The following is a 25,151-nucleotide window of genomic DNA, read 5'->3' on the forward strand; positions in this document are numbered from 1 at the left end:
CATGACAGAATTGAACACAAACGTCACACCGAGGCCAGATATGGAGCTGTTAGAAAGGTGAAGACATCGTATATAGTTTGACTTCCAGCAATCTGCTGCTGTCAGAGCAGAAGGTGACCACATTTAAACAAAGATCCAAAATATACAGAAAATATGGGAATCTATCATATATAGATAGGTTTTTAGTAAGTAAGTCGTGTCCAGGGCAGTTTGACCGTGTTCGTTGTGTCCACACCTTCCTCCTGACCGGCTCCAGAGGGAACTCCGTCGCTCCTCATGGCCTCCGTGCTTCTTAGGAAAAAATAAATACTATGAATCCATCAAGACATTAATCAGCGCCGCTCTTTTTGCTCACAAAATAGTTCTTTTTCTTTCGTAGAGTTTGTGATTTTTTTTTGTTCTTTGTTTTGTATATTTTTTTCTGTAAAATACTTCTCTTTAAAAAGCTGTTCTCCTCTGATGTTGAGAAAAATATAGAATAATTCTACCCTCTGCAGTTCCTCCCAGTGGATTGCAGGACCGCCTTCCGGCGTCCTTTGGACTCAGCGATGTTCCCAATCCCAGTTGAGAGCATTCCGGCCGTTGGCACGGGACGCGCACCTCTGAGCATGCTCACAGGAGGGGTTGAGGGAGGGAGAGACCCCCTCTCCGGTTCTGCCGCGCTCCTGACCGACCCCAACCCAACGAGGAGTTCCTCTTAGAAGCCCTCTATATGACAGTAGGCCTCCAGACTGGAGAAGAGGATGTAAAGCAGCCAGAGGCTGAAGAGGAAGGTGGACGTGGCCAGTCTGTGTCCCCGCGGCCCCCCCAGTTCTCCTCCGATGTGGGCCTGGCGCCGGTAAAGCAGCACCGAAACGGCCAGGAAGGCAAAGATGGTGAAGAGAGTGACAGAGAAGGCCAGGGAGCCGGCCTCCACCACAAACTGCTCCCCCTTCATCTGCCAGTAGATGGCGGCCACCGACCACGCCATCCCTATTCCCAGGAAGACGTTGACGGCGTTGCTGCCGGTCACATTCCCGATGGAGGCGTCGGCGTAGGTGTCCTGGACGGCGGCCACCTTGCTGGCAAAAGTGTCTGCAGAGAGAGAACGTTTGGACCTGATCAGAGAACGTTGTATGTCTTTAGCAAAGCATCGTTTATGGGCTACATCTCATGGTTCAGAGGTGCTCTATTACACATTACACGGTTGCCATAGTGACAGTTAAAGGAGCTGGGTTTGCAGTTACAGCAGCGACCCATGTGGGGGCAGTAGTAAACCCACAGTTGGTCGTATCTAAAACAGCAGAAGTGGGAACTTTCTCTGCTCAAAACTCAACTTAAAGGGTTTTTCAGCATCGAATGGTTCTGGAGTTAAACGAGGAGAAGACCGCTCTCACTCTTTGAACTAAAGGGAGTTAAAACGGAACTAAACATTTTCCTTTTCGTCATCACCGCCTGAACCCACAGAGGCAGAAACAGAGAGCCGGACTCGCCTGGGACCGACGTGCCGAGAGCAACAAAAACCACAGCGGTGACCGAGTCCTTCAGGCCGATGGTGCAGCCGAAGTGAGACGCCAGGTCGCCGATGACGGCCGTGAGCAGGCCGATGATGACGATGGAGACGAAGAAGCAGGCCCAGCCGTTCAGGTAGTCGGTGGGAGGAACGCAGGCAAACAGCACTTTCCAAAAAACAGTCAGGAAGTGCATGACATAGTCGAAGCAGGAGGGGAGCCGCTCTTCGCCCGTGTCGTCCTCATCCTCGTCTTCTGGGCAGAAGGTCGGCCGAAGAGTGTGTGTGTGGGGGGGGGGGGGGTCCAAAGAGGGAATCCCACAGGAAGAGGGGAGGGGAAATGATAGGAGAATGGACAGAAATGAAGGAAGGAAGATGAAAACAAGAAAAAGGGGAGGAAAAGAAAGACACGAATGGAAAATAAAACTCGTTTCTTTTTTGATCTCAAGTGGGAGAAACGCGGTTTTTAGTGTGTGGAAGTGAACACTTCACTTGTACGGACATTTTTCTGGCGTCAGGACACAATAACAAACGTGAATCGTCATTTTTCTCACAGATTCCCTTTCAAGTAGAAAGTGTATTTAGCAAAAGTGGCACAAACGTCCAATAAAAAAACGTCTTGGGCTTATGTGCAGCTTTTGGTGGAATTTCAGAATATGAGTCTACATTTACACCATTTATTATAAATGAGAACTGGACTGAGTGGCCCCACCCTCTTGACGTCCTAAACAGGAAGTGGCTCCAACAAGCTGAAATCCCACAGACGTCTATAGAGAAATAAAACAGCTGTTCCTCAGTCATTCTGCTGGTCAGAAACATTTTTCTAACATCTTCTTGATCTTCTTTCATGATATTTTCTTCTGCAGTTCAAGTTATTCAAGTCATAAACTGACCAATCAGAGGCCTCAATTAAAGTAAGTGGTCTCACATCTTTGTGGTAGGGGTGTGGCCTTCCGTTGCCTTAGAACCGATGACCAACTGACGACGTCTGGCTCCCACACGGCGGCGTCCAAATCTCGAAAAAATGGCGAACTGAACTGACTTTCTTAGGTGGAAGTCAAGCGTTTTCTGTGGGTGACGTCACACCCGCCTCACTCCAGCTCTCATATACTTAATGGTTCAAAAACACTTTTATTGTGAAGGAGCAGATTCTACAGATATTCTTCTCTTTCCTCGTGTTGCAGCCGCAGCAATATTCCTGTTTTTTTTGTTCTAAAAGGGCTTCAGAATGTGATCGTATGGATTTGACTCCATCTCTGTTCACAAACAGCAACATTAATTCCTAAATGTCCTTGAACGGCATTTCCTGTCATGTGTAGATAGAAATAATTGTATTCGTTTTCCTTAATGTGAGGCCAACCGTCTTACAGTTTAAAGGCCCATCAGGTGATGGGTGGTCAGAGCTCAGCATGACTTCATCTCCTGTTAAAGCTCTTTTGATGCGTCCTGGAATTCCCTCGCTGTTCCTGCAGCGTCCGTCCTGATTCCAAGTGTCGGTCTGTGCGAGCTGCATGCATTAAGCAGCCTGAGGAATTTAAATCTAAAATGCGCAGGTGGACTGAATGATTCGGCTCCACAGGGACAAACCGCGGCGCTGCACAGCAGGTGCTGAGGGTTTGATCCTGGAGTTCTGGACATGAGGCTTTCCCAGAGCTTTTTACATTAAAATGTGAGTGTTGATTTGCAGAAAAGGGCTGACTGAGTCAGGTGAGTCCACCTGTTTTACCTGCACTGACTGTGATGGCCTCCATGAACTGCTCCCTCCAGGAGTTGGTCCCCACCACCAGGGCCAGGTTGGTCTTCTTGATCAGCTTGTCCACTGTGCTCTGCGGGAAACGACACGGACAGGAGAGGCAGATCCATCAGACCACTGAGGCTCCAGCACAGACAAACGGGAGCGGCGCCGCATGATGGGGGCGGCGCCACACGATGGCAGCAGCGTCCGGCTCCAGAGAGCAGCTGCGAGGCGAGGAGGAGGAGAAACAAACCCTGACCTCATCCTAAAACGACCCCATGATGATCACCATGGTGGTGAGACATGGAGATGACCAACCCCTCCCCATCAGGTAAGCCCTCTCACCTTAAACTCATAGGACTCCTCAATAATCACTTCCAGCTTGAAGTGCTCCCCCAGCACAGGTTTGCCCAGCTCTGCGATCCGCTTGGCCTCCTCCTCGTCTGACGTGAGCTTCCTGTCCCGGATATCTGCCATGGAGGAGATGGGGAGGGGGTAACAAGCAGAAATCACAATTAAAAAAGGCAAACACATGCTCGTCTGATTGCAAAGTTACATCAGACTCGGAGCAGAACCAAAGGGGGCGGGGCCTCCCTTGGTTCTGAGACTTTGAAAACCTTTTTTTTTTTTAATTATTCAGTGTTTGATCTGGACCCTTAAAAACAAAAACTTTGATCTCTCCTTCACATTTTCTGTCCAGCTTTGTTATAAAGAAGTCATGAAGCACTGATGAGGCAAAATGAAAGTTTAAGAACACACAACGTTCCCTCAAACGCACACATGCACACTCAGAAACAAGACGTTATTAAACCAAACATGCACATTCTTTTATGGAGCTGCAGGCTTTTATCTTGAAGGTTAGCGGGGTCTTGCTTCCTGCTGTCGGTGATTTATAAATCCTCTGATTAGCTGCAGAAATGCATCATTAACAAACCAAAGGATGCAGGATTTCTGACAAGCTTCATCATCATCATCATCATCAGAAGCAGTTCTGTTTAGCTTCACAGCTTTGGTCTGAACGGCACCCGGCACAGAGGGGGGGGGGGGGGGGGGGGTGTTAGCGGAGGAGAGGAGAACTCACCACCAGAGAGCAGCATGGCTGTGGAGGAGAAGGACAGAACGGGAGGAGGGGTGAGACACTGTGATGAGGAAAACATGAGCGCTGTGGTCTCTGCCAGCATCACACTGTTGGGTGGGGTGGGGGTGGGGGTGTGAGGTGTTCAGGGATGCTCTGCATCATTAAAACATTTCGACATTTATAAAATATTTAAAAAAACGCTTCAACAAGCTCATAAATCAGCCAAACATCACAGGTCAGACTGTGGAAATATCCCGTCCCTGTTCCAGTCTTAAGAATGCATCATTTGCATCACTCAGCAGGAAGACCTGAGTTCTAACACCTCTGAATGTAAAGGCCGGGTCACACAGCCTACAGTACATTACATTACACTTATGGCATTTCTGTCTTTCGTGATCCATGCGTGAAAATTTTGGTCGGTTGATAATTATCCAGATTATGCGTATTTTACCATGTTTGTCTTACGCAATAGTGCGAGATGCAGACAAGAATGTGCGTCTTTCCACGCCTGTTCCACGTTTGTCTAACAGACGCCTGAACCACCGATGTCTAACGTTTATATTGCGTCTCCGGTGCACAGATCACGTTCAGATTATGCAATAATCACACACGGTTCATGTTCTACGCTGATTTTGTTTGTGTGTTTTTTTTTGATACTTCTGTGGTTCATTCCTGATACACCTGTGAACATTTTACGTAAAGAACACAACTTTTCTCATTTTTTCCATGTAAATTCACGTACGACCAATTTTAATCCGCGATACGCATTAAATATACGTGTTGGCTGTGGGACACTGCCTTCAGACCATCTCTGTTACCTCCCTAATGTTTCGTTTTTTCTGGTTTATTTATCACTCCTCTATGATTCAGACGATGAAATATTTTTTACAGAGTTAATAAAACAATAGTTGATGCACAAATATTGAAAGTCATCATTAAAGGAGGGAAGCTGTCTGAATCCGTCTGTGTGGATGAGATCGGATTTAGACACATTTACTTTCTTTAACCCATAAAAATCAAAGTCTGTTCTTAGTGTTGCTATGGTAACAGCGATGAGCAGAAAGACTGCTTTTAGTTTGAGGTGAGAAGAGGATAATTAGCAGATGTAACGAGTCCATGTCTGCTGATGCATCTTTACCATCTATGACCACCAACACCACCGCTCTGCTAAACCCCAACCACCAGATCAACACGGGCCGCCTTCAATTCAAATTCAGCTTTATTGACACAGCACTTTACCTGCAGAGCACCTCAATGGGCTTTGCAGTCAATAAAATGAATAAGAAAACCCCAATCACATTAAACAAGTGGACAAATGCTTACTGTGTGGTACCTCATGGATCAAGTCCTGTGCCTGATTTACAAGCAGGTGAATGCAACGCTCAAAGAATTCAATATAAATCGTCACTATGTTACAAATCCTGAAAAATATGACAAATTTACCAGCGAGGAGCGCAGCAATGAGCTCCATCAACTAAAACGAGGCGATGCTGCAGATGTTTACAGAAATGGCTGAATCCAGTACAGCTGTGACAGAAGCTAGAAGCTACGGCTTTGGAAATGCGGCGGGGAGTTTCTAGAAAGAATGGATGCTGAAAGCAGCGGACATTGTTTGTCCAGAGCAAAAGAAAGTCTGTCAAATGATACAAATACTAGACGAGTAGAAGATCTGCAGGCAGCAACCTCCAACAGCAACTGGGAAAACATCTGGATCAGCCTGGCTGACAGTACAAATGACACTTGGTCATTAAAGTTATTAGAAACAACTTTTGCTGTCTATCCTTTTTTCTTCACCAAAATTGGCCCCCAGTCTAATATTGGGTTCCTAATTTGGCCCCCCGCTACAAAAGCCTTAGACCTTAGACCCTAGACCTTAGACCTTAAGCCTTAGACCCTCCTTCTCTCAAATCCAGTCCCTGATTGGTCAAAGTTGAACTGGCTTTACTTTCAACGGCTGTGTCCGAATTCCCGCCCTAACCCCTAACGACTAAAAAAACGATATAGTGCGGCTCTATGTAGTGCCCTGACAGTAGATGACGATTTTACAAAGTTTAAATCTAATTGATATGAGCGTTTTGTGACGATTATTTATGAGTCCACTGTCTTCTGAGGATAAAAACGTTTATTAAAAAAATACATTACTTCTTTCTCTTTCGGCTTTTCCCATCAGGGGTCGCCACAGCGAATCATCGTTTTCCACCTCACTCTGTCATGGACATCTTCTACCCTAACATTAGCCAACTTCATGTCCTCTGTTAAGACATCCATATATCACATTTAAATACTTTTTTTGGCGAAAATTGTTCCGACGCAATGCATTGTGGTCTATATTCCCCAATTGCGAACGCCCTGGAGTGGTAAAAATACTGAAAATCTCATCAAAATATATAAGACAAAATTAAAGACAAGTATGACAACAATAGGATGGAGTGGAGGATCCTTCCTGTAGAACCAGCTACTAAAAAATGCATCAAAGTTCCGTTTTCCTCAGCCTGTGAAACGAAAAAGAGAAGCTTTGCACAATCGTGCTTCAGCATTAGTCAGCTGAATGTAAATATTTCAGGTATAAACAAAGGAATTGATAAAAAGAAGAGAATCTTTGATGCTGGGGGCTGCTGGAGGCTGCTGGGGGCACGCAGAGGTGCTTTGGCGTCAAACAGATAAAAGTCCAGAATTGTAAATCTTGAATCATCCGCAATCAGTGAAATCTCTTCGGCACTGAATCGTGGCCTTGGGCTTGTTTTTAGAACAAGACGTTTTTTTTGTTGTTGTCTCGCTCGGTTTGAAGAAAGCAGCGTGACAAATGTAATGGCGGCCCCCAAGAGGCAAAGTTTAAAAAAAGAAAACACACCAAAAAGCCAGATTGATCCTGCACTTGTTTTTCTTTAAACAAAGAAATGCAATTAACGAGCTTGGAAGGTTTCAAGGATGCACGGCCCGAGGACATAAATCTGTTTGTTTACAAGAACAGGCAATAAATTACCCTTTTCTATTTTCTGTGCATAAATGATGAAGTAATCCTTTCAGCACTGATGTCAGTGTGTGTGTGTGTGTGTGTGTGTGTGTGTGTGTGTGTGTGTGGACTCGCTCTGCAGAAGAACTCAGCACCAGCTGCACTTGTGACGGGTCCGGCTCCGCTGCGACAGGGGAACCGGACCCAGAGAGACGTAATTGGTGGGGAGGAGGCTGCTGTCATCATTAACATGTTCTGCTATCTTGGCTTCATAAATGAAACACGAACACATCTGGACTCCGTTTCATCTGCGCATAATCTGTATTCTCTTTGCTCTTCTGGCCTCGGAGGCTGAAGGTGGAAAACCAGGACGAGTGTTGAGAAGTCTGCAAAGAGGAACGAAGCACTGAGGTGGGGGGCCGGCTGATAGGAAAGAGGGTCTAAGGGAATTTATGAGGCAGCAATGATCAAAACGTCAGACAGAGCCATGAAAGGAAAGCAGAAATGGAAGGTGCAGAAGAAGAAAAGGATCTGGGACTGGAGGGACTGTGGAGACTAAAAACCCCGTCCGGGTCCTACCCGACCCCTAAGACAGCTGAGATGAGACCCAGAACAGAATCCATGAACAATAAACGGATGAAGAGATCCGTTCACTGGGCGGCGGATAAAAAGAAGAAACAGAAGTTAGTAGTAAAGAAGATTCCATGAATGCAGGAATCTTTATTCAAGATAACACTTTGCAGCATCATCAGGACGCCAAAGAGCAAAATAAAGGAATTAAGAACAAAAATGAAAAAAGCAGATAAAAACCAGAAGGAGCTGCATTTCCAGAAGAACATGCAGGGTTGAATGTTGTTTTTGCTGTATGAAAGGGAAACTTAAAGCGGAATAAAATCAAACAAAGAAATGATGAAAGTTGACCATAAATAAAGTGAAATCAGCACATTAATAAAAAAGATACGTTTGTGAAAAATGCCAGAACCAGCGAGCTTCTGCTCCAAGGATTCCCCATTTATTTCAATGGAGGCAGAAATCCTGGAATATCTGGAAAAGTTCAAGGATGTGAAGGAGAAAAAGTCATAGCTGGATAAAGCTGTAAGAGCTGAACATTTGGATAGTTTAATGGATAAAATTGATGAATAACTGTAGGAGGAGTTAAGCGGCAAAAAATGGAGGAAGATTCTAGAATAAAGAAAGAGAAACAGGAAAACAATGATTGAAGGATTTACGGCATTCAACCCATTAAATAAAACTTCCGGAGTATTAGAAGCCGTTCCAAAAGGGTCAGTCTTTAGTTATAAAACTGATTTCATGTGCACCTCTGAAGGGATTTTATTCTATATGGGGCTGCTGTGGTGCAGGGGTAGAGCGGTCCACCTCTGACTGGTAGATTACAGTTTACCTGCCCGTATGAAAGTGCCCCTGGGCCTGACACTGAACCCCCCCACGCTGCTCCTGGTGGTTATAGGTCGCTGCCAGTGGGTGAATGTGTGTTTATGGGTGACTGTAAAGCCTTCTAAGAAGGTAGAAAAGTGCTGCATCAGCATTCGCCGTTTACAATGGTTGGGAGCCAGCGATGGAAAATGCACTGTCGCCCCGGTGTTTCCACGGTGACCTGGGTCCATCAATCAAATGCCCCCCAAACCCTAGAATGGCTGTAAACAGTTCAAAGCTCTGTTTAAACCTGAGTCACATGCACACACACAACGGGGTTGACCTGTACAGGTTGGACGAAGGCAGAAGCTAACGAACTAAATTGAAGCTCACACAAAACCAATCAGATTGTCTGCAGGAAACACCAGAAAAGAGCAGCCCGAGGAAAATGTGGAGCACTGAAGGCGTGCGGCGGAATGAACAGATGCTCCTGTGGAGAAAAGGCTTCTGCTCTCCTCTCAGATCAGGCAGACGCCCAAACCCGTCACCATGACAACGTCCTGAAAGACATAACGCTTCAGGACTGCGCTTCGGATCTTCCTGCGATCACACAAACGCACGGCGTGGGGCTTCAGGGAGGCGATGCGTTGCTCTGATGATCTGTGAGTGTGCAGCTCGTGTGAGGCGTCCATCATCTCCATCATCTACGTCTCTGACGGCGCCGCTGAGTCAGGAGTCAAAACATCCCTCCTCTTCTGGGACAGATCATTCAAAAGAACTCCGGATGATGGAGGCCCATCACGCCTGGAAAGTCCCATTTTTCATCTTTCTGAGCCAATTAAAGCTGGAAGGCGTTTCGCTCCGACACGGATAAATCGTCGACACGTTTGAGTCGAGACGATGCGGTGATTACAGCAAACAGATGCAACTGGCGCCGAGAACACTTGCAGCCTCCGCTCGCCACAGCGCTGAATTTGCCTGTGCAGCTGAGAGGTGACGGAAGTGGGAAGATGTGGCGACGGGTCGGGAGTTTCACCTGCTGCTCAGATAACGTGGGGGGAGCCGGTAAAGCAGACGGCGTCACAAACGCCGCTGTGGCGGCCGCGAATAGAGATTTTCTTTTGCAAATCTGTTTTTTATTCTCAGTCCTATCACTTAAACTGTCCTCCTTTGTTGCTCTTCTAATGTATATTTTATATAGAAGAGTGTTTGTCAGAGTGTCCAAATGTACACTTCCAAAATCGTGTCGAGAAAATTTCCCATAAGTCCCTGCCAAAAACCAGTGTGCAACGATGCTCACTAGACTGGTGAATACAGACCACAATGCATTGCGTTTGTATTATTTTATAAATCATCCTCATCATCAGAACACAGTGGATTCAATCACCGCCTTCATAAAATGTTCATATTATTTATGGTTTTCACTTTGACAAATGGAAAATAGTGTTTGGCATTTATGAAACCAAAAAAGTAGAGATGAAGTCTCTGAGTTACGTTAAAAGCCAGATAGTCCCAAACTATAAACTCACTAGAGAGTAGGGAGGGAATCTGGATCCAGCCCAGGCGATGGTCTGCGTCTTTTGACCCATCCGAGAAACCGTACAAAACCCTCTAAATCAATTTGTGAAACAAATATTATAAACAAAAGTAGTAAATGTTTTTTATACTTAATTCTAAAAACTCAATATTTATTCAAAAATTATGTAAGGTTTAACCTTTTGACATAGTGTCTTCTTTTGTTATATTCTTTCGTTACAGCCACGTTAGCTCCGCCCACAAGACAAGCAGGTCTGTCTTTATATTCGTGAACGATCATCTCCTCCCACCATCGTTTGTGGAGGGGGAAGTTCATTTGTCCGATGTGACTGGAGCATAGCTGTCAGTGACTGTCTACAGAAAAAAGGAGCGCCAACATGCTAGCAAAGCATTGTGGGATTTGTAGTATTAGGGGTGCCGTGGGCCAATTATAATTACACTGCAGGCCAAATTTAGCCCCGGAGCCTGAGTTTTGCACATATGATCTACAGCCACAACTGAAGTTTTCTTGACCTTTGACCTCGGGAAGAGGCCACAATCTTAAAGAAAAAAGAAAAGAAAAAAAAATCACCTTGTAAAGGGAAATACCTTTACAAGTTTAAACTCCTCCTCACAATTTTCCCAAGTGGCATCACAGGGAAACTACTTGGGAAAAAATATTGTATCACAGCAAGATCGCAAGACTTTTATCTTCTTTTATTGCTCACACATTTTTTTCTAGAATGTTGTAAAAACTTAATACGTGAATCGTCGGCTCAAGCTGAACGAGTCGATATAACAATATTAGGAATGTGGGTGTGGTTAACAAAAAACTTTAGTTGCTAAGGAAATCAAAAAATGTACTTTTGCCGATTCCTCTCAAACTTTCATTGATTCGTTTGTCCCCCCTGACAACCAAAAACTAAAATGGTTGCTATGGAGATCAAATCAGCAAAAAAGCCGCCATTTTGAAAAAAGGGATGTTTTGTGAATTTGTCAGAATGTGCAGCTGGGTGAAAAGGAAAGGCTGGGGTGGGTCAGAGAACGCCGCTTGCAGCTTTCATCCAAACTGCATTTCGATCCCTTTGCATCCATTAAAAATGTTCAGCGGGATCCAGAAACCTGAAACACCAAAAAAAACAAAAAAAAAACAAAGGATTGCCCCGCCTCAAAACCTGCTTCACAAAACTCACTGCCAATATTCACGCAGCAAAAAAAAGTCATTTTTTTGTAAATAAATGAAACTTTTCCGGATTTCCTCGCAGGAGAAGGTCAGCGCTGTCTACGTGATGGGAGCAACCCCCCCCCCCAGGGACAGTTCCTGCCCTCCTACAGGGAGCTCCTGAAGACACCAGTGCTGGTTTGTGGGCCCTCCCTCCCTCCTTCCACCATGTGGTCTCCATGGCAACCGTTACCAGACCACCACCGTGCTGCGTTTCTGCCTCCACAGCGACGGCGGAGATGATCGTAAACGCTTGAGTCATTTGCTAAGTGACGATTCCCGTCCTTCAACGGCGCTCTGGATCCAGAAAGGGAAACATGGCAACACAAATCGCATCAGTCAGAAGGAACGGCGTTTGTTTGGTGAGACCGCTCCGAGCTGAGCGATGACCCTAACTTCACAATGAAGCTCAATCACTGTTGTGGCATTTTCTCCTCCAAAACTCCTGGAAGTGAAATTCTGACAAAAGGTGAAAAACATTTAGACTTAAAAACACAAGAAAAGATGAAATAAAACTACAAAACCCAGAGACATTGCTACATTTTGATTTACATTTTATTTATAGTTTAAAAAAAATCTTTAAAAACAATTTTTTTAGGTTAATATTGACTTGTTTACGTTTTACATTTTCTCATCTGCCCTGCCCCGCCCCCATTTTGTGTATATTTGTCATTTGTAGTTTAATTTCAGTTGAACATTTTATTCTAAATCTTAAACCAAAAATTATTTTATTTTCAAAGCGTTCCCAGTGGTCTTTTATTTATAATGACGCCGTTGTAAACCAAAATCCCAAAACGTGTTCATAGTTTCTGCAGAGCGGCAGGCGTTCATCAGACTTTCACCTCTGGGTTGTGGGCGGGACTGTTGGGGCAGAAGTAACCCTTCGCTGATATCCCATCATCCCTTTGATTACACTCTCCCCCTCTAGCTTACAGCCCCTCACACCCCCACCCTAACAATTGGGGTGCAACAAAAACAGCAGCAACATCCGGTTCTGATCCAGATTCCAGCTCAGACCAGGAAAACAAAGACGTTCATGGATCCATTAGTCTGCAAGCAGATGCATCAGAATGGAAGAAAACATGAAGACTTTGGCCCCGCCCATTTCAGTTGCATCACAAATTTCCCCCATCATGAGAAAAATGCCTGTTAAAAACCCAAAAAACTCCATTTTCACTGGAGTGGCCCTTTAACCAACAGAATCTTTTACATTTCATTTTTTGTTTGGACTTCTTTAGTCTTTTTAAACTAATTTTTACAAATATATCCCTTTTTCCTCACATTTCTATCAGCCTCCATCAAATATTTGATGGAATGCATTCGTCAACATGTTTGACATCACATTGTTTACCTTCAGTCTTCTTAGCTACACCACTTCTTTACAAATTTACTTTTGAAATATTTTTGTCCTGTTTTTGTGAACAATTTCCGAATTTTGAAAACATTTAGACTAAAAAGACCAAAGGGGCACCAGCTTTTTTTTTTTTTTTAATTTACAATTTCCGATCTTTGACATTGTGTCTTTTTCAAACTTGCTCTTTTTGGGTAACGGCGTATCTTTGACTATCGTGACTTTTAAAAAAGTTGTCTTGTTTTGTTTGTGGCTCCAAATTCTGCCCTCAAACAAGACATTTATCATCTGTGAAACTATAGAAGGAAAGATCTGAGAAACGGCGTGAACAGCTGACAGATTATAATTCTAGTCTGGGAGAATTACTGCAAATACATAAATAGATTTAACTTTATCGGCTGCCAGAGTAGAAAATTAATAGAAGTTGGAATAATCAAAATATGCATCTTAATTATAACTACCAAAGTAAAATTAAGTTAGGAGGTTTTTTTTCCTAAATTCAAGGCGTTTACGGGAAAAATATCTCTCACAAATTCTTCATCACACATATGATTGACATTTTGACATTTATTCACTTTCAGAGAGAAACTCACATCATTTTTTTAAACATCCACATTGGAAGACACTTTCTATGATTTTGAAGCTTCACTTTTCAGACGCACCAGTGTTTGGACTTTTTCTGTTTTTCCATGACATTCATGGCTGTGACTCTCAGACAGAGGCGGAGCTTTAACGAAGTCATGCAAATGGATGAACAGGACTAAATTAAAGCCATTCGTCGGCGCTGGAGCGATTCCTCCGGTTCTGATGGAGCCGAAGGCCTTCCGAGTCGTGACATTTGAGCCGGGACCGGTGAATCAGACGGGCAGCTGGACGTTTGTCTCCTCATATTCCATCCTCAACCAGAAAGTCAAACTCCATGCATTTACGTTAAATCTGCTGGAAAATAAAAGTGCAGCAGCAGACTAAGATAGTCTAAATCTTTGGCGCCGTCAGAGTCCCTGAGGTTTACCGTACCGTCACACGACAATCTGTACCTGAATCCTTTCTTGCACTGGGAATAACACCCGTGTCAAAGCGTTCTAATTTTAAAAGTCTCCTGACAGATTATGCTAATAGTGTCTGGATTTAATCAAATCGGTGTCATCTGTATTCAAAGTGGGAACTTGTGCACTTTGACTGAACTTTGAATGAACCCTCAGCTTCAGCAGACGGTGGAAAAAAGCCTTCTAACACATTTAAGATGCACAAAATGGTCAATGTTGCAAAGACTGATGGGAGTTCAGTCCAGTCTGTTTATTATTCCCAACTGTCCCCCCCCACGTGCCCTCAATGATGCCTGCGTTTGCCCCCGAGGTCAAGATTTAGTGTCTTTATAATGAAAACAGAAAATGAGTATTCAAAAGATATTCCAATTTTTACAGATGTATCAGGAATGAACCACGCAAAGAACACGTGAATCAACGTGGAACATGAACCGTGTGTGATTATTGTGATTCGTGTGTCAATGACGTCATCTGAACGTGATATGAGCGCCGTACACGTGACGTAAAAGTCATACATCGGTGGTTCATGCATTAAAGTCTGTTAGACACACATTTGTGTTTGCATCCTGCATATAATAATTGCGTATAAACTTCTTAAAATCTGCGTAAACTTGAAAATCTCAACAATCAGAAAATCTTTGAACAGCTCAAATCTGCTCACAGAGAGAAGCAGCCTCCTCCTGTTAGCTCATGTTTCTGAGGTTTGGGCTCTGTTAAACTGATGAAGGTCGTTTTTGATCAAAGTCAGCCGCCGCTGGTGGAGAGGATGGCGTTGGAAGCAGCAGCTGTTCTTCATCACTCATTCACCAAGGTCTCCCTCCAGCAGGTGAACAAGGACGTCGCTCCATGAGCGTCGGCGGCGTGGAGCAACGCTTTGGCCAAAGTGATGAGGACAGAACGCCGTACGCTCTCTTTCAGGTCAAACCCATTGGATCCTGCGTGTCGTCATACAGAAGACGTTTCCCTGGATGCCATGAAAGCTGTCAGGGTTCGATTGACCTCTGTTTAGCTCTAAATGTTGTAAAGAAGTAATTCTTTGAAACAAATACACCACCAAAATTAAAAAAAATGATAAAAACCAATTTTCTGATGGTTTTGTCTTTCATTTGTAATTATTCTGTTTTTTTTAAATATATTTTTGAGTCTGCAGGTGCGTCAAACATCAGCCGTAACTTGTTGGATCGTCCAATGGAGGATCTTCAGCTTCGTCTAACAGGCTGCTGATTAGACGACGTCGTGAGGAGCAAAAATGATTCAATAACAGCCGTTTCAGCTCCTCTCAGTGCAAAACGGAAGAGTTCCTTCCACTCTGCAGGTAGAAACCCTCTGGATTCACCTCAGTTTTATTTGTCTCTACCAGCTTTACCAATGGCATAAAACATAAAGTCAGTTCTAAAACACAATTCTGATTGCTAAACTAGACTGGCCATCCCTGCTTCTCAGTGATGTACAGTTACAATTTCTGACTGTTCCTGATTATTTATTTTGAAATTTGACAAAGTTAGCATAAAAAAAGGAAAATTGTTAACTAATGTCAAGATTGTCGTCAAAATACAATAATTCACAGAAACCAGAGCCTTTGTGATAAATGGTAAATGGCGTATACTTATATAGCGCCTTTCTTCCTACAAGGACAAGGCGCTTTACAGTCACTCACACATTCACACACTGGTGTAGGTTTATAAGCTTTGAGAATTGATAAACAAGTTCGATTTTTTTTATTTAAGTTAAGTTTTGTCTTTTTATATAAAAAATTCCCATTTTAGAATAAGTATAATCTCAAATATGATTTTTTTTCATTAAATTTGACATAACTATAAAAAGTATAATAATATTAGTTGAATAATTTTTATTTTTCCTGAGTTATTATCACTTTCGATCAGTCCGCTGGTCTTTTTCCAGTTTTCTGATGCGTGCTCCGTCTCTGCGACACAGAAAAACAGGAAAAGGCGTTTTAACTCCAGGAGAGATTTATGCGGCACTTGACCCTGGCCTGGAGAACGCAAACAGCTCAGAGTTCAGGAGCTGAGCGCTCATGCCTGGATCTAATTCACAAAGAGAGGAGACGGCGACAGAAGCTGCCATGACATCTTACTTTATGTTTCATCAAGAAAACCAGAGCAGGAGCGCCAAACGGAGGGTCAAGGAGGGTCAGCTCAGGTTATCCAGAGTTTCTTTTCCACTTGTGTGACAAAACCTTCAATTCATTCCAGTTAAAGTAAAAGGTTAGAGGGAACTAATAAAGCTAAAAGTCTAAAAATGTTCAAATTAAAACATATATGTTCATTTATTCCTATTAGAAAGTAAAGTGGATGAATTTAAACCGACAGGTGAAATTTTAAACTCATCCTCCTCTCAATTATGGTTCAGAAAGAATTAAACATAACAGGACAAAACAACTAGACAAAACACAGTAAAACAGCTAAACAACTAAACACATTTGGTCAAAAAGCCACACTTAAACCCAAATCCGTCCAGACAGGCAAGGGGAATAATATCCCACAATTCCTTGCGATGCCGATCTAACAGCAGCACCAAAGTTACACCTATTTAATTAAGTTAATTTAAATTAAAGTAAAATAACTGTCTGATAACTCGTGTTATATGACTTAACTAAAAATAATTGATTTATCTTAACTGCAGCAAATAATTAAGTTAGATCAAAGTAAATAGTTTCTCTTTCCAACATCCATATGTGGTCTTATCATCCTCTCACGGTGGAAAAAGTATTATCTGAGCTTCTTCATCCACTAAATCATCTTCAAATGGACACGCCATGCTGCTTCACCTCTCTGAAAACAAACTAACCTTCAACTAAACCTGCTCCAGACCAGGTTATGTTCAGAGCATGAGTTGCCATGCTAACTTGACCTACCCTGAAACATACCTCCATTTCTGGAACCGAAAGCTGAGGTTATCAACTTCCTTAGCCTCAAACTTACCGTGATAACTAGCAGAACCTGCTTTCTGGAATACCCCCCAGGTCTGAGTGCAGACTGGATTCTACTCAACGTGTTGTTTTGATTTTACTGATGATTTTTTGTCTCTCTTTCTACCGAAAGAAAATTCCATGTGATTGAAATGTCTGCAAACCCAAAATCTATGTAAATCCTTTTAAGCCCATCCAACGTGAGAATGGTCGCCTTCCCAGCCTCTTCTTCACCCATCAGTAGCTGGGCGGGCTCCAGTGACCCGGCCACCCTGACCCGGAACTAAAACGGGGGCGAGCTCCTTTGTAATACTGGAGTAACGTCTTGATTTCACCGGCGAGTCACTTCCTCAGCTCCGGTTCATGACGTGGAGCCGCTGCTCTTTTGGAGGTTAACAACTTAATGTCTGCAGCTGCAGAAAGGAGCCAGTGGAGCCTGAACGACGGCACAGGAAGTGACCTCCGATGCCACAAAGTTTACTCCGAGCGAGGCCGATGACTGGAATGGGTTGTGGCAGCGAGGTGCTGCGAGGAGCTGGGGCCATAACTCTACACACACGCAGACACACACGCACACACGTGACAATGTCAGCGACACACAAAAACACAAACCGCTGGATGGGACTTTCTCACGCGGTTGTTTGCACACACAGAGGGAACAAAATGTGCACAAAGACACCCTTGGACATGAAGGATGACACTGCCAGGCTCTGCTGTTGGAGCTCGCTGCTCGCCGTGTCATTTGAAGGTCTGCTCAACACCCGACTCTCATCCACTGACTTGATTTTGTCTGAAAAGTCACAGAAGGCCCCCCCCCAGACCCTCACTCTGCTTTCCCATCAGCCTCTTCCGTGAACTGAGTAGCGTGATGCTAAAAACCTCAATCTTGCTGCAAACTCCTGCACAGTTGGACGTTCATTATATTTTATGAACTCCAGCAGAAACAGTTTGTGGGGCCAAGTTACAAAAAAAGATGTAAAATTTCCAGCAGAAATAATTATTTGTGGACCGAAAATGAGTTTTATTTGAAAAAGTTATTTTTATTTTATTAATTAGAATAAAATGAAATGCTACTTTAAATGCAGAATGAAGTAATTTGGTGGAAAGAAGGTCATAAAATCAGCAGAAAACTAGTCCCGCCCACAACTTGGAGGTGAATTTGTAATGAACTCCTGTCGCTCTGCAGAAACTATGTCCTAGAAAACAACAGTTTTTTTTTTCAATTTAGCCTAAAAACATCATAATAATAGTTCAAAGACTACTGGTAACGAGTTGGAAATATATGAAAAGATGATTGGAGTAAATAATAGTAATTGTCAACATTTGTGTGAAAAAGCAAAATCCTTCCAGGGTTCTTCATGTGAAATTTTATTAAAAATGATAAACTGGAGGAGTGAAAGCTAAAGAATAAAAGCAAAATCCTCCTGACTACCAAAAAAAATCAAAAACTACAATTCCCACCCCTTCACTTTTGGTCTCAAATGTCCTCTGAGGAAACCAGAGGACATTCAGTTCATTCAGTAATATGCAGTAGTTTGGAGATATTCAGGTTTAGAAATGACTTCTATAGGAAATGATGTAAAAAAAAAGTGTGTTTTTATTTTGTTAACAACAATCAGGGTGGTAAAAGCTGCAGAAAACAGCAGATTAAGATGGTGAAGCAGCTGATTCCAGCAGGCGGATGCAGGATGAGCTGCGTTCTGGCATCAGCGCCGGCTCAAACAGGACGTTCTGACAGCGTTGACCACCTCAGAGGAAGTTAAAGGAGGGGCTGCTGAAGCTGGCAGGAACTCTCAGGTGGGGGGAGTGCTGGCTACTCACACCCTGTGACTGCCAGCTTTCAACCTACACTGATCGGCCAGAATCGGCCAGATTCTGCCCTCTGAAGCCGGCAGAGACAGAGAAATTCCACTTTTAGTGATACGTCTCCAACAGGAAACAGGAACACCGCTTTGATCGATTCAAGATATTCAGGATTGTGTTTTTGCTGCAACGGCTCAAATACGAGATCATGATGGCGCCGCTTGAAGCATTTTCATCAATGATGCTTCTCTCTGAATCAACATAATCATCTCCAGATCAGTGCTTATGAGCAGCAATGTAATCACTAAATTATAGGGAAAACCAGAGAAATTATTGAAATCATTACCCCCACTGTGGGAAAGTGGTTTATATTACAGGAAAAGAGACCAAAAAACTACAATCAAGACGGTTTCTCCACAAAACAACGATACCACAAAGTACAGAAAAATGTGTTGTTTTTTATCTCCTCGTTCACCATCATGCTGCAACCCTGAATAAATAGGATTGTCTAAATTGGAATGACCTCGTTAAATTTGCTGAGTCATGCTTGGTTCATAATGTTACATATCAGTTCACTGCAGCTCCTCCTGCAGATTTTATCAGCCAAAGGCGCATAAGTGAGCGAGAATCCAGAGGAACTGCAAGAGCTAAAGGTTCCTGAAGCTCATCCATCCACCCAGCCAGCCAGCCAGCCAGCCAGCCAGCCAGCCAGCCAGCCAGTCAGATCTGAAGGCCGTATCACATTCCCTCTACGTACAATCTGCGCATTTTCCACTGATGACCACTGGTCAGGCATGAATATGTTTGGAAGATAGGGAGAAAAGTTGTGGTTTGTTTCATGAAGTTTTGTCAGATGTATCACAGATGAACCACATTAAAACCACAGAAGAAGAATGAATAAACCAAGCAAAACACAGGAAGCTGCGCTTCATTGAATTTCTTCACTTTGACTTTCAGGGCGCTGAGCAGAAATCACATCACGTCAGCACCATGGTCAGCTCCCGCTGTGGGCTGAAGGATGGACACCGCCCCGCGAGAGACCTTACCCCCCGCCTGGACAAGCTGGACTGGGGGACCCCCACTTGGTACAGACTCCTGGAGGGGGAATTATATACCCGCCGCACATAATGCCCATCGTGCATGAATTGTGCATGATTATTGCGCTGTTTATAGGCAATTCATTTGTGAACTGAGCACATCGATGAATGACGACCGCAAGAAACACATATGAATTACGTAGATCACGCATGGATTACGAAAGACTGAAATCTCATATGTGGAAAATGCGCAAAATGTACACAGCGGCGGTGTGACCCCGCCTTTAATTAGAACTGGTGCAGCCCAGGGAATCGGATCGTTTATTGAAAACAAAGCATCGCCAAGGATGTGGCGGGAGCTGACCGTGGTGCTGACGCCATGTGATTTCTGCAGAAATCTTCATTCGTACTTGCTGTATGCGGCCTACGCACAGTTTGTACGCAGCGGCAGTGTGACGCGGCCTTGAGAGGTTCCACACAGGATCCAGATCAGGTCTCACTAAGCAATTGAAACAACTATCAGCGTCAAACCTGCAGCTACTGCTTTGTTTCATGCTGTATTTCTTGATATGAACCTTTGTTTTTATGTTCATTTCTCTGATGCATCCCTCTTATCTGTAGGATTTATGTCTGTGCTGCACTTTCACCATCGAAGTCAGGAGACTACAGATGAACATGAGCTTTTATTCCAATTCCAATTCATGAAATTGCATTGACAAACTCATCTAATCGGACTGATCAAACAGGCACCATCATTTAAATAAACATTTACAAGTCTTAACTGTGATAGCCTGAATCCCTAACCTTGACTTTTTTCTACTCTACCCAGCCCCACAGCTCAGTGAAAACATGAAAGCCAGCCCTTCACGGGGAACAGAAGCTCCAGCTGTCCTCACTCGCTATCCTCCATTTGAGCAGATCCACACTCAGTCTTCTCCGTCTGCAGATGTTTGAAAAGAACAATTGCAGACGGCAGTAACATCAGAGTGCTGGAGGACTTCAGCTGAAGAGCAAAAACGAAAAGAAACTTCAGGAATCTAAAGCCTGACATGAAATGCAAAAAGGAGCTCTGCTAAGTGAACAGAGAAAGTGTAGAAGACTCAAAGGAAACAGCTGAACACGCGTGCAGAAATCCTTAGGAAGGCTAGCGTGCAAGACTGTTGTGCCGCAAAATTCTACATTTAATGCAATTAAGAACTCTGCTAAGATTCTCCATCATCTAAATATGGAGTGTCAGAATCCGGGCCTCAAGGGTCTGACATGTTTTCCATCCAACCTGCCGTTGAAGCTCCTCTTTGGCTAAGGCTACGGTCACGAATACAAGCGCCACCGCGATGTGGAGGCAGCGGCAGAACCTCCAAGATTTTACGCTGCATTTTAAAGAAAAAAAAAATCATTCCCGTGGTCATAAATGTAGACGGCGGCCGTCAGTCAGGCGGCGATGACGCCATTACGAATTCAGGTGACAGCTGGGTGGCGGCTACCGGATCGCCGGCCGGCAGCAGCCGGGATTGGACGATGCGTTAATGTCTCCGGACGGCGGCCGTCCACATGAAGCACCACGGAACAATATCCGCCTTTCTTGTGCGCCTTAGTTCAATGAAGTACATAGAGTCTGTATTGTTAGCTGGCTCCTTTGGTTCTTCTGTTATCAGACACGGTTGTGTGGTTTCACATACGTGACATGTTTCGACGGACGTTGAAACATGTCACAGAAGAACCTAAGAAGACACCTGATCCAGGTAACCAGGAGCAGATAAGACAGGATTTCTGTTTACCAGCAGGAGGCCTGGAGTTAGACCCCCCTGATCTAGATCATGCTAGGTCCTCTAGAACAGAGGTTTGTGACCTGCAACCTCCATCGCGGCTCTTTGGCTTTGGAGAAAAAAATGCCAATGATTAGAATGAACATAAATACTTTACTTTGGAATAATTTCTTTGAGTTAGTTCAGTCTGGTCTGTTGTGTTTAGATTTTTAAGATGTCAGATGACGGAGCAAGAAGGCGGTGCGATGTGTAATCTACCGAGTGAGTGAGCTTAAAGCACATCTTTGTATCTGCTGCTGCACAGCGACAGTCTAGTGGTTCTTCAAGGGTAAAACTACCTTCACATCTATAGACTGTTTTTGAAAGAAAAGGAGGATACAGATTATGGGAAACATCTCATTTCAAAACAACAATAAAAAAGATTCAGCTTTACGGAAACCAGAACAAAACTGTGGAACGAATTACACCCAGAGACAAAAACAAAGTTTGTCCATTTAAAAATAAATACAAATAAGTGATTTTCAATCTAACATCAAATAACTGAAGGGATAAAAGTCACGTGGTCACTTTTTCCATAAGGATTGATACATTTTCAAACAGATAAAGACACTAATAATAACAATTACAATATAATGCATGTGTGTTTGTTGTTAAAACATGTTAATGACATGTAATGATAGAAAACACCACGCTTGACTCGACTTTCTCGCATTTTTAATTCGCATAAATCTGCTGCAGCAGGAGGGTCTTCATTGACCGAGGATGTATTTTATTCTGAAAGGAACTTGTACGTGCAGCTGTCAAAATAAAACAAGTTAGAATTGTTATAAAAAGAAAAAAAATACTCTGCTGTAATTCTGTTATGGTAAATATTTTACATTCGACGGATTAATGGCTTCATGGCCACAAATGTTTTTTTTCTCTAAGTGGGACTTCCTGACCCACATGGAGGTAAAGGTTTCAGACCCGGAAGAACTGTCGTGTGGGACGCTTCTCTGATGAAGCAGTCAGGCGACCCGTATTCACCTTTTTCCTTTCATTTTGTTTCTTTTTTCTGTCAATCAGATGAGCAGAAAATCAGCCCTTCTCATGTGAGTAATGGTCAGTGATTGATCAGTAATGGAGCATTTTTATCAATGTTCTCTTTGGTCTTCTGCTTAACTGATAAACTTCAAAAATGTGGCAGAAACGTTTTCTAAATGCAGAAAAAACAATCCAAAGAAAGACCTTTTTTCTTCACTTTTTCCCCTTTTGAACCTCTGACCAAGCAGACAGTTCAGCTCAGATGGACGAGTCGCTGTTCGGGGATGCAGAGGTGAAGCGATGATGGAGAAACAGACTGAGACGGTGAGATTGGAGCGAATGACAAAGGAAGAGCTGAGAAAACAGAGAAAGCCAGAAAAAGCAGAAGCGGCTTCAGTACTGCACCTTTTTGCAGGCTCATGTCTACCATTCGAGGCTCTGCCAGCTCCAGGAAGAAGTTCTTGTTTTTCTCATACTCCTCATCGTCAATAATTTTCACGTGAATAAATTTGCTGTAAAAGGGAGGAAAAAGGGGGGGGGGGTGGAAGGAAGAGAGCAGAGGAGGACAGAGAGAGAAGAAGAGAAAGGTTAATTTTGCGATGGGGAGACACGGTGGCACTGTGAGTAGGACTTGTGCTATCTTAGATGACCCCCCCCCCCTTCCATTGACGTGTTCTTCCTACCATGACAAAGGTGGATAAAGGTGGAAAGATTTCATGTAATCCATGGACACCAGTGAAGATCACAAATCATTGAAGAAAAAAGGTTCAGAGCACTGTCTAGTGGGTCTAGATGACCCCACTCCCAATGTTAATGTGCCTAGGATAGCACAAGGGTTAACCGCCATGGAGGAGGTTAGGAGGTGAACAGCCAGATTCCTGTGACACTGTCTGCACTGTAAAAAAAGAAAAGTTAGGCAAACTCAACAAACTTCAGGAGGTTTTTAAATTGAGCGCTAAAACTCAACATTATTGAGTTAAACTTTTGAGTTTGTCTTTTGTTTTTAAGTTTGTCAAAGTCAAATTCAGGTTTTGGTTAAATTCTAATCGGCTTATGAAAACTCATTAAACATTGTTGAAGGACTATTTTGGTTTGTCGGACTGACTTAAATGAATGCACCAAATGAGAACATATTTAAATTTCAACCACTTAAAAGTCTCAAGCACAACAAAATATTAAAGTTGTTTTTTTTTTATAGTGCAGCAGCATCATTTCTGTAGAAAACACATTCCCAACATCATCCAATGAAAACTCACATAGGAGTGAAAGTCCCTCCAAAACCCAACAGGACGAACGGAACAGACTGATCAATCAATCAATCAATCAATCAATCAATCAATCAATCAATCAATCAATCAATCAATCAATCAATCAATCAATCAATCAATCAATCAATCAATCAATCAATCAATCAATCAATCAATCAATCAAATATTCAATCAATCAATCAGTCAAATATTCAATCAATCAGTAAAATGTTGAAACAGAAACCTCACAAAGACAAAGCTGGGGTAAAGTGGCTTTCAGTGTTTCAGGTGTGAATAAAGAGGAGCTGCTGAGGTCATTGATCGTTGGAGGAGAACCCCCCCTTTAATGAAGTCAAGCCTCTCCCTTTCAAGAAGAGCGCGGCGTCACATCGTCACACGAAAACCCTTCAACACAGCCCCCCGGCCCCCGCGGCGCTCCATTCATCTAATTGATCTCTATAAAGAGTTATTGACGAGGCGGTAATGTGATCAGCAGGTACCCAGATGCCTCAGCGGCTCCCAAATCACTGCAGAGCAGATTGTCTGGGTGACTCTTTGGATTTCTGTGAGGCTGTGGATGGAAAAGTGAACGCTCGATTCCCAGACGAGTCTTCTGCTGTTGTGTGACGTCCGGAAGTCCTGCGAGTGACACACAATCGTCCGCAGAGCATTCCCTGGGACAGGAGCGACATCCTCCGTCATGTGCTGAGCGTCACCCAGGAGGACGGTTTCCCTCCTCGTTCCAGCTAAACCACAAATGTTCATGCATCCTATGTGGGGAGGCGGTTTGGAAAAGAGGGGCTGAGTTCATAAAAGCAGCAGCCAGGCAGCATTCATTATGGATGGCTGCTCATGTATCATGTATTGGGGCAAAAAGCATCTGGTTCCTACTTCTGCCACCATGACACGCGGTGTGGGCTGTGAGCTACATGCATTATCCATCTAACATTCATTTTCTATCGCTCACCCAATTAGGACCAACCCTTCCTCTCCCCAGAAACAGTTCCTGACCACCAAGTGCAGAATTTTTCCATTTGGACTGTTCATCTCTGGAACACTGAATTTCTGCTGCAACCAGCCAGAAAAGCCCAACAAAAGGCAGCGGAGAGGTTCCTTTGTTTTGTGGTTCTGAACGGCCCAACTAAGAACACACACTTTGCTGCAGCAACACGTTGTGATTCACTTGTGTGAAGCAAAGAATTAACTCTACTGTTTCCCTAAAAAGGAACAAACTCCTTCAGGCGTCAAAACAGGGGTGGAGCTACTGGGGGGTCAAACGGGGGGAAGCTGCCCCTCCAGCAGAAAGCTTTGCCCCCACCTATATGGGGGTCAGTAAAAGTCGTCTGTTTTCTATGGGTGACGTCACACGACATACAGTTGAGGATCAAACTTCTTTGATCGTCTCTTTATCATCAGTACATTATTCGGTGCGTGACGATCCCTGTTTTTAAAGCATTTTTAACAATGTTTAGCTTTTTTCCAGCTCATCAGTAAACACATTTGTTCATCAGTTCATGGTTGGCATTCATAGACGTACGGGTTAACCCCGTGTACATGAGTAAAGCTGCATTTACACCAAACAT

At 43.6% G+C, this 25,151-nt stretch overlaps 1 protein-coding gene across 5 annotated transcripts in view; it reads right to left on the reverse strand.

Moving 5' to 3' along the window:
- Window positions 1-365: 365 nt before the first annotated feature.
- Window positions 366-25,151, reverse strand: part of slc8a3 (solute carrier family 8 member 3) — a 79,782-nt gene continuing 54,996 nt past the window's right edge. For 2 of the 5 annotated variants that reach the window (XM_023951634.2, XM_078941211.1), the window contains exons 3-8: window positions 22,727-22,833; window positions 4,306-4,323; window positions 3,570-3,694; window positions 3,216-3,315; window positions 1,473-1,745; window positions 366-1,074 (exon numbers count right to left, since the gene is read on the reverse strand). In XM_023951634.2, the coding sequence (XP_023807402.1) occupies window positions 698-1,074; window positions 1,473-1,745; window positions 3,216-3,315; window positions 3,570-3,694; window positions 4,306-4,323; window positions 22,727-22,833 (1,000 nt within the window). In that variant the 3' untranslated portion in view covers window positions 366-697. The remainder of the gene's footprint in view (window positions 1,075-1,472; window positions 1,746-3,215; window positions 3,316-3,569; window positions 3,695-4,305; window positions 4,324-22,726; window positions 22,834-25,151) is intronic. The other 3 variants (XM_023951635.2, XM_078941210.1, XM_023951636.2) reach the window with 3 other exon arrangements.

Source organism: Oryzias latipes, chromosome 22 (genome assembly GCF_053564925.1).
Source record: "Oryzias latipes strain Hd-rR chromosome 22, Olatipes_Hd-rR_3.1".
NCBI lineage: Eukaryota > Metazoa > Chordata > Actinopteri > Beloniformes > Adrianichthyidae > Oryzias > Oryzias latipes.